This window comes from Oreochromis niloticus, linkage group LG10, assembly GCF_001858045.2.
Source record: "Oreochromis niloticus isolate F11D_XX linkage group LG10, O_niloticus_UMD_NMBU, whole genome shotgun sequence".
NCBI classification, from domain to species: Eukaryota; Metazoa; Chordata; class Actinopteri; order Cichliformes; family Cichlidae; genus Oreochromis; species Oreochromis niloticus.
In genome coordinates, this window is record NC_031975.2 from 13518494 (window position 1) to 13527806 (window position 9313).

The window sequence follows — 9313 nt, forward strand, 5'->3', positions numbered from 1 at the left end:
ACCCAGGAGTGCGGACAAAATGCAGTGCTTTTAGGCAGCCGTCATTGTTCTTAAAAAAACAGATCTCTCTTCTCAGTTTCATCCAGCTATCTTACACTCACATATTGAGTAATTCTGTCAAATGACTGTCATTATTTGGATAGTTATTACAGACTCAACTAGCATTAATTTGTCCTCTACCCTGTATTTGTAGCTCACAAAAGTGAATCGAAGACAATCTTTGTGAAGTGTACTTCAGGCATTAAGAGAGTCTGATCGGGTTTGTGACAGAAACAAGCTGTAGAACTTAAGAGTCTGGCCTTATTATGGGTGCCTTAATTATTAATATGACCTTATCAGAATTGTTTGTTGTTGTCTGGCCCGGCAAAGTGTGACTGAAATAATAATGAAAGAGAACCTATTGGCCATAACTGTCTGTAGATGTATGTATCTGTAACTCTGCAGAATGCTATAATCGTATATACAAACACACACACACACACACAGAGGAAAATATATTGTTGAATTGTTGAGGCATCTATATTAAAATAGTGGTTAAAGGTACATCTGTAAGATAGCAAGTGCTTTCAGAAAATCATACTATTTTGTGTGTGATTCATTCATACAATAACCTTTCTGCTCTCTTATCATTCCTCAACCTCTGCCTACAGATGTGCATACCGCAGCATGGCCATTTAAAACTTAATGTTCTTGTGTTTATTATGTGCTCTTCATTCAGCTGCCGCCTCTCACGGGTCATCTTGTATGTTTGTTTCTGCATGTGAGCTCTTTTTTTACGCATTTGCTGTATTGCATTATTAAACATTCTTAATCTAGACACCCACACACATATGCATACCTTCCAGACAGCATTATGATGCTTTCGGTTTGCTTTTCTCCTCAGTTGCCAAGCGCTGATGTAAATACCCATGTATTATAGAAATCGGCATAGTATGTGCAATTACTATAAATAAAATCACTGATAAGTCATCTAATATTAGTTAAATTCTTCATTATTAATGTACATAATGAGCAGATTGTGCTTCCGTCCTGATGAGCACAACTGCTCAGCCAGAATTTCAGTGTTAATTCTGCTCTAATTTAGGATCCCCTACCTTTTCTGTTTTCTTTCTAGGAGGTGAATTAGTGTTGCCTATTATAACAGTGGATTCCCTTGAGCCCCCATCCATCGCCACCCGTTACCCCGTCATCCCTCCTCCTCCTACCCTCCTATCCCCACTTGAAACCACCAAAGAGTCCCTGATACTCCCTCCCCACCCTTCCTGCCCCCCGGACCAGGAGGACTGTGGTGACCCTGTGGAGGTCTCAGCCTTCGGCTCTGGGGAGATGACGGAATCCGATGACGAGGACTTTTACAATAATAACTCCCCCTTGGTCACTGACAGGACGGTCCTTCCTCCACCCCCTGCCGCTGGTGATGGTGGAGTCCAGAAACCCCGCCCCTTACCTCCTTTTGTTCCCACCACCAACCCTGACCAGCTCCACATTCCTGCAGGCAAAATGAACACCCGTGACCAGGTGCTTCTGCCCCCTGTTCCTCCATCCTCCCGAAACACACCAGGACTAACTTACCCCCCCAATTTTCCCCATGTGCCCACAGCCAACCCCACAGCCTCTGATGATAAGAGCCTGCCTGGTGCCGTGGAGGTGATAAGGGAGTCCAGTAGCACCACGGGGATGGTGGTTGGTATCGTGGCTGCTGCTGCTCTCTGCATTCTTATCCTCCTCTATGCCATGTACAAGTACCGGAACCGGGATGAGGGCTCCTACCAGACAGACCAGAGCCACAATTTTGCCAACAATTCCACTGCGGAGGGCAACGGAGCAGTGGTCAAAGACAAAAACACAGCGACAGCCTCTGTGGCAAAGGCCATCACAAAGGGCAAAAAGAACAAAGACAAAGAATACTACGTCTGAAATCACAGGAGAGTAGGCAAGTGTGGGCTGAGACGAGAGGATGAGAGAGGATGCTTTCGTTTCGCGCCCCTATATTGTCAGGTCGACTATCAGAAAAATTCCACACAAGAAAAAAAAAAGAAAAGAAACAACAACTGCGCAAAGCAATTGTGTCCTGCTTTTACATTTTTCTCAAAAGTCAAGGTTGCCCAGTTCCTATTAATGATAAATTCTTATCTACGGCACAAGATCTGACTCATCCTCTGTATCACAATGTGCACTCGGTCTGCATTCACCAATTCCTTATTAGTGTATCATTTTTTTTATGTTTTTAACAAGCTCGAAGGAGGCATATCCACTTTGGCTTTGTATATAGCATGGATATGGCACCGTGAAGAAAGTGCTGAAAAACATCTGGTTTCTTTGTACTTCTTTGTAATGCCCTATCTCAAGTCTCAATGTCCCCATTATGATGTATGAGGCTGAACAGCCCAGCTATTGAATTTTGATGGTAGATGAACAGAGAGCACAACAGTCATCCTGGCTGCACTCAAACAGAAGGCCTTCATTTGGATAAGACATCATGTCTGCAGTCTACATGTTATTTCATGTGATTTTAAAACTCCCCACTCACTCTGCCTCTATCCACAAGAGATGGTACCGTGTTGCTGATGGCTTATCGTAAAGTAAATGAAGCAAGATATTTAGCCCTCCTGGTGAAAAAAGGAATTTTCAAATCCTTCATATTCTGGCCAGTGAACCTTATAGTATGATGGCTCAGAAAGAGAATTAATATCAGATATTGCAGTCAATGTGCCATGCCACTCCAGGTAGGGATGATTGTGAGCAAGTCATTCTACACCAGTGAAGGTATTTATCCGTGAACACTGCTTGTATGTACATATAGTGGTTAGCAGATTGAAAAAGCATCGTGTTCGCAGGGAAGGTATAAAGAAGAATAATCATGCGAGAGCTATGCTTGGCCCGCCCCCGCAACACAGCTTTTCATGACAACTTCAAAACTGTTTCAGCCCGAACTTTACACGAATTTTCAAGAGCTCAGAATCACATTTGAGAGTGTTTTCTGATTGCTTCTTGGAAAGAGGAAACCAACACACCTCACCAGATGCTGGCTCGCTCATAATGTTTTCTTTCTTCTAAACTGTCTTGGGATAATTCAGAAGCACACAGAAAATGTAAACATATCTTTGAAGCATAGATATTCCTTGTAAAGCAGCCAAACATGTATTGTTTTTTTTTTTTCTATCGGTTATTAAAAGACTATTCTACGAGATGAATAATTGAAGATTTGTGAATTGTATTGATATTTCTCTGATATTTCAATGTATCTTGTTACCACTCCTCTTAACACGTTATATTTTAGATTGCCTTTTACTCAAATCCGGACTAAAAGCACACTTTTTCCTCTGATAGCTGCAAATATCTTTTGGGTTTTTTGGGGGGGGGATTATTTACGGTACAGATTATGCAGAGAAAACACAAGGGTGGAACAAACAGATGTTTTGTTTTGTTGCATTGTGCATTTTATATGTGCTAAATCTGTTACTCAATGGATCTGATAATATAAAGCCATTTTCTCTGTTGAGTTATTTATTCATGCTCTGTGATTTCCTGTTCTTTTTTTTATGAAAGTGCCATTCGACATGAGCTGCTCAGTGCTCAGAAAATATACCATTCCTCACTCATTGCTATTGTATAGTGTTCATGTGAAATGGATCTTAATATGTGTACAGAACGTGGATAAAGATGAAAATACACTTGATTATATACTTTGTACACAACTGTGTTGTGTGTTGCTTCTTAGAAGTTCCCTAAAATAATTAACTTTATTTGACTTTTCTTCTCGGATGCAACATTGTGGGCGAGCACACCGAAAAGAATGTAGTTTTTAGGTAAGGACAGTTCAGCTTCATGGTGTCAGATATACTGTGTGGTAAACTGTGTGACCCTCGTTTTTGTATGCTTCTGCAACAGCTGTGGGAGTGCAGTCCCTGCAAACGGACTAAGTTAATATAATAGTAAAATAAAACTAACTAAATTTCAAATAAGAAACTGACATTTTCAGAGGGTAAAAAAAAAGACTTTGAATATAAAAAATACAGTCAGTCTTTTTGTTTTAGTATTTTTCAAGTTGGTCTCACTTTTTCACTCAATTAGCAAATCGTAGCAAATGCGTTTATAGTGATAAATATATAAATGCAAATAAAATGTAATCAAATCTAAACTGAAAGTAAACATTTTAAACAATAAAACGAATCTGTAACACCAAAAACTGCAAACTAAGTAAAACTAAGCCAAAGAGAAAATAACTTTTTAACTCTATATTAATAAAAGCTATGAAAATAACACAGCTATAATAACCTTGGTACAGATGCTGACCCCACCTTGTGAATGTTATACCTCAGAAATGTCTTATGAAAATTTGGTAAATTTAGCACAAATATTCCCTTGGCCTCAATGATGAACTGAATAAAGATTGTTGGTCAGAGGTAAAAGTCACTGTGACCGTACCCAGTCCCATAACAGCGATTTACTCTACTTGATTTTATTAGAACACCTGGAAGAAATATCATCACATCTGGCCCAAACATCCACCGGGACTCAAGGATCAACCATGCAGTGGCCGAAGATCACTATGACCTCGTAAAATATGCTTTTGGCCACAACTTAAGAATTCCTTTGCCAAGTAACAGAAGATTTCAAACAAATGTTTAATATTGTAAAGTGATGGCATCTTAAAACGGAAAGGTCATCAGTAAAATTCACTGTGGCATCATAATGTTCTGTAAAACATAACTCAGGAGCAGGAGGTGTGTGTGTGTGTGTGTGTGTGTGTGTGTGTGTGTGTGTGTGTGTGTGTGTGTGTGTGTGTGAGAGAGAGAGAGAGAGAGCGTCTATGCATGTGCTTCTAAGTTCAATAAGAGGACAGATGCGGAGGCAAACAGGAAAGGTAAACTAGGGTAAACCTTAATGAAATTTACTGGAGAAGAATAACAAAAGGTGCTTCAGGGTTATTCAGGCAGGCAAACAAAAAAATAATTCAAACAGAGAAAAAAAATTTGATTTATCCAGAAGAAGTGGGGGGGGGTTCAGATTCCAATGAAACAACGAAGAAACACGAGGAGACATGCAGAGAGAGAAGCAAGAACAGGAAGGTGTACACATGAATGGACAGAGGGAGAAACAAAAGGCTAAATACAGCAAGGTAATTGGGAACAGGTGGAAACAATGAGAGAACCACAGGAGTGTGAACCATATCCAGATATGAAAGGCACACAAGAAAAGTAACTATCAAAACAATACAGGGAGCGATAGGAAAAAGTGACAAAGAAATTAATACACAGGCAAACAGGGTGGAAAGAAAAACAGACTAGAAATAGAAAGAGAAGAAACATCAGAACAATGACTGGAACAGGACGATCGTGACCATATTTCACGTTTGGTTGAATACTGAATTACTCACACTAATTCTGGGGGCCAAACAATAGTGCTTGTGTAGATTTTCTGTGCTGCAGGGTTGAAGATGTGTGTGCAGCCATGTCTTTACTTAAAGTGTTGACCACAGCTACATCTTTGTCTCTTATCAAAGTCAGGGTCATGGGACATAAATCCATCTGGTACTTTTCATTCAATTTCTTTAAAATCTTCACTACATCATAGAAATCTGGATAGAAATGAATAAAAATTTAGATTAACCAGTGTTGCCTTACTTACTATAAGGCAGTAATTCTTGCAAATTAGCAATGTAACATATTGATTGCTTCCGTTTGTCTGTTAGTGCTTGGGACCAAAGAATCTTTTTAGGATAGACCAAAGAAAATCACAATGACGTCACTCTACAAAGGCTAACATGACAGGTTAATATATTTAACATGAGGAACTAGTATTTGCACAAATTGCAGGTCATGTAATGTGCTAAAAATGTGTCTTACACTTGAATTTCATCATCATTTTCTCACTCCTCTCTTTGCTCACGCACTCTCTTTTGGATTCTGCGTTGTTCTGGCATTTTAGTAGCTCCTGGATGTCTATTATTTATAATGAAGCATATTTTCTGTACCTTCTTATACTATCGGTGTCCATTGCAGGAAATGGAATATCATGATCTCGGTGAGGCTTAAATGCAGTTTAAATAGTCCAAAAAAAGAAAAGAAAAAGGAAGACAGGATAAATTCTCATAAGAGATGCTAGTGATTTGTCCACAGTGTGACACAATCAGGTCTGACACTCGTGGACTTTGTTGTTCCCTCACTTGAGTACCAAGTACTCAACTTGGGTTAAAAAAAAACATAAAACATGCATTTCAAGCTGGTGACTTAGAGTTTAAAAAAAAGGTAATTTACAAGGCAGGAAGTGTTATTGTAAAAGTTACTATTTTGTCGAATTATGAAAAATGAAGGTGTTTGTGGAAACTAGGAGTCAGGCTATATCAGGCTCTGCTACACTTAATTTAGTCAGTCTTTATTTGAAATCCTTCAAATAAAGTACTAGAATATTCCCTTAATATGTGGAGCAAGTCTATATGCTGATATCATATTGAGCAACAGCTACTAACTTGAGGCTACAGCACATGAGGTGTTTCCTCACAGTAAAATAAGTATGCCACCGCACAGCATTTATCAAAGGCAAATTTGGTTATCATCTTCAACTACAGAACTACAATAAGGATCAGCAGCCTCATGATAATCTTTGACAGCGGCACCATGTTGGTGTTGTTTGACTACCCCCTGCTGAGAACATGTGGAACTGTAAGAGGGGAAAGCAAGTCGGTGACGTTGATGTGATGTAAGGTTATAGTTGCCTGCACTTAAGCAGCCATCAGTTTATCTCAAGGATGTTTATCACCAAAGACAAGAATTTAGAGAGACTGCATTTCAAGCCAGCAGGATGACCTGTCCTATCAGACGTTTGTGCTGATAGTGATGACAATAATCCTGTGGGCTAAGCAAGGTGTGGTGTCAGTATGGTTTTGGTGCAGCAAGGCCTGATCTGTGCTGACACTGGGTATCAAGGAGGGTGGCTACAGGATATGATAAGCCACTCCTGAGCATTGCTGAGGTATCACAAGGTTAATTCAACAAAACAGCAAAGGCAGGGGAAACAGATGACGGCTGATATGGCCTACCTACACTGAAGCTATAGGTGTAGCATGCAGGGATTTAATTGGAAGGGGGAACAGAAAAGTGCAGGAGCTGCTTTTAGACCTGATGCACCTCAAGCATAGTAATGTACGACAGTAATGAGTGTATTTTATCCATCCATCCATCCATTCTCTTCTGGTTATCCAATTCAGGGTCACGGGGTGGGGGTGCTGAAGCCTACCTATGTGTATTTTAATTAACGCATTTTTTATGTGTGTGTGTGTGTGCGTGTGTGTGTGTGTGTGTGTGTGTGTGTGTGTGTGTGTGTGTGTGTGCGCACGCGCGTGTGTGTGTGAGCAGATGACCATCCATGATTAATTTCCTTTGGGATTAATAAAATTTTATGAAATGAGCAACCACTGCTCAAGCAAGCAAGGTTTTCTTTTTACTGTAATTACTATATTGTTATTTCCAAGGACTTTACAAGTACTTATATGTGTTTCATAGCTTCTCTTCATATCTTGACATTTACCCTTGGCTAAGTGTCATCTTCCCACAGCCGTGATGTTAACTCAGGCATCACTCCCTCCACATAATTCTGTAAACTGAGAGACAATGAGTCCATCCATGCTCTTCCACTTATCCAAATCAGGATCACAGTGGGACTGGAACAGTACATCCATTAAGACAGTGACAGACTATTTGTGTCTTTGGACTATGGGAGGAAGCCACTGTACACCGCGAGAACATGCGCTCCGCACAGAAACCCCCCAGAATGGACTTAAAAGCAGGACCTTCTAGCTGTGAGGCAACAGTGCTAACCATTGCACTACTATGCTGCCCATCCAGCCATCCATTTTCTTCCACTTACGAGAAAATGAGTTATTTACACAATTATAAATGGGAGGATACCTCCCATTTATTAAGGAAGCAAGCTCATATATACACTATATAGCCAAAAGTATTCACTCACCCATCCAAATAACTGATTTCAGGTGTTTCACACTGCTAAATATTTCACAAGTCTGTTAGTGTTAGTGTTAGTGGTAGTGGTATTGTAACAAACTGGAAGCAAATGGGAATGACAGCAACTCAGTCACGAAGCAGTAGGCCATTTAAAATCACAGAGCGAGGTCTGCAGATGCTGAGGCGCATAGTGCACAGAGGTCACCAACTTTCTGCAGAGTTATAGCTGCAAAGGGTGGGCAGACATTATATTGAACTCTTTGGATTAAGAATGTCAGTCAGGTTCATATGTGTGTGAAGGCATAGGAGTTAATACCTTGGGCAATATGTTATATTTGCACAAGAACTTTTTTTTAACATGCCCTCGATAAATAGGCAATTTTACAGACAAAGATGGTCAGAGATGTTCTTTACTTTACTCTTGCATCATACAGTTGCCATTTAAGTTTTTGGCGTTCCCAAATCTTGAGCAGCTGTACATATGAGATCGTTTCCACAGCATGTCTTTTGTCTTGTCTTCCTCCCCTCATCCACAACTGGAGTTTTTCCTTCCCGCTGTCGCCAAAGTGCTTGTTCATAAGGGGTCATCTAATTGTTGAGGTGGTCTCTGTTTTGTCTGTATTGTAGGCTCTTGACCTTACGCTATAATGCAGGTTGAGGCAACTGATGTTGTGATTTGGTGTTTTATAAAATTGAATGTAACTTAACTGTCCACCTGATAAAAGAACAACTTTTTTATTTGTAGAGTTTATGTGTACTGTCATAAAAACAAGAGATTGTTGGCTAATGTTGCAGAATGGCACAGAAATGCGGGTTCTATAATATTCATAAAGAATAAATATAAAATATAAATATACAATTTTTACCTATCTCAAAATCAGCTACCTACCTATATGTAGGTCCAATTCATCTCTTGGAGCATGGACAACTTGGGTTGTCAGGCGGCATCTGGAACTGAATAGCAAGGTGAGGGTCTTTTGGGATTGTGGGGAGCAGTTTTGCAGTGTGGCTGGCTTATATGGGGGTTAGCTTGGCCTACATTAACCTGAGCTAGCTGGTAAACCCATATATAAGAAACGTCTACATGAACGCCAGGATCTGAGTTGTCCAGCAAAACATTGTAGTGTAAATATTTTTATTCCGTTATTTCTTCACCCTGATAAGTCAAGGTTTTATTTTTATTTGTATATATTTATTTTTATTAATTTGTTTAGGTAATTTTGTGGTTGATTGGTTTGTATTAACATTACATTTTAAGAATATTTTAAAACAAAAGAAGAAGGGAAAAAAAGCCCTCCTCGTGACGTCAGTACACATGGCCAATCAGCGCCATGGGAATCTCTCTCGGT

At 39.8% G+C, this 9313-nt stretch overlaps 1 protein-coding gene across 12 annotated transcripts in view; it reads left to right on the forward strand.

The window, feature by feature from the left end:
* Positions 1–3693, forward strand: part of nrxn2a (neurexin 2a) — a 149407-nt gene extending 145714 nt beyond the window's left edge. For all 12 annotated transcript variants that reach the window (XM_019363798.2, XM_019363805.2, XM_019363797.2 and 9 more), the window contains one exon: positions 1115–3693. In XM_019363798.2, the coding sequence (XP_019219343.1) occupies positions 1115–1917 (803 nt within the window). In that variant the 3' untranslated portion in view covers positions 1918–3693. The remainder of the gene's footprint in view (positions 1–1114) is intronic.
* Positions 3694–9313: the final 5620 nt, after the last annotated feature.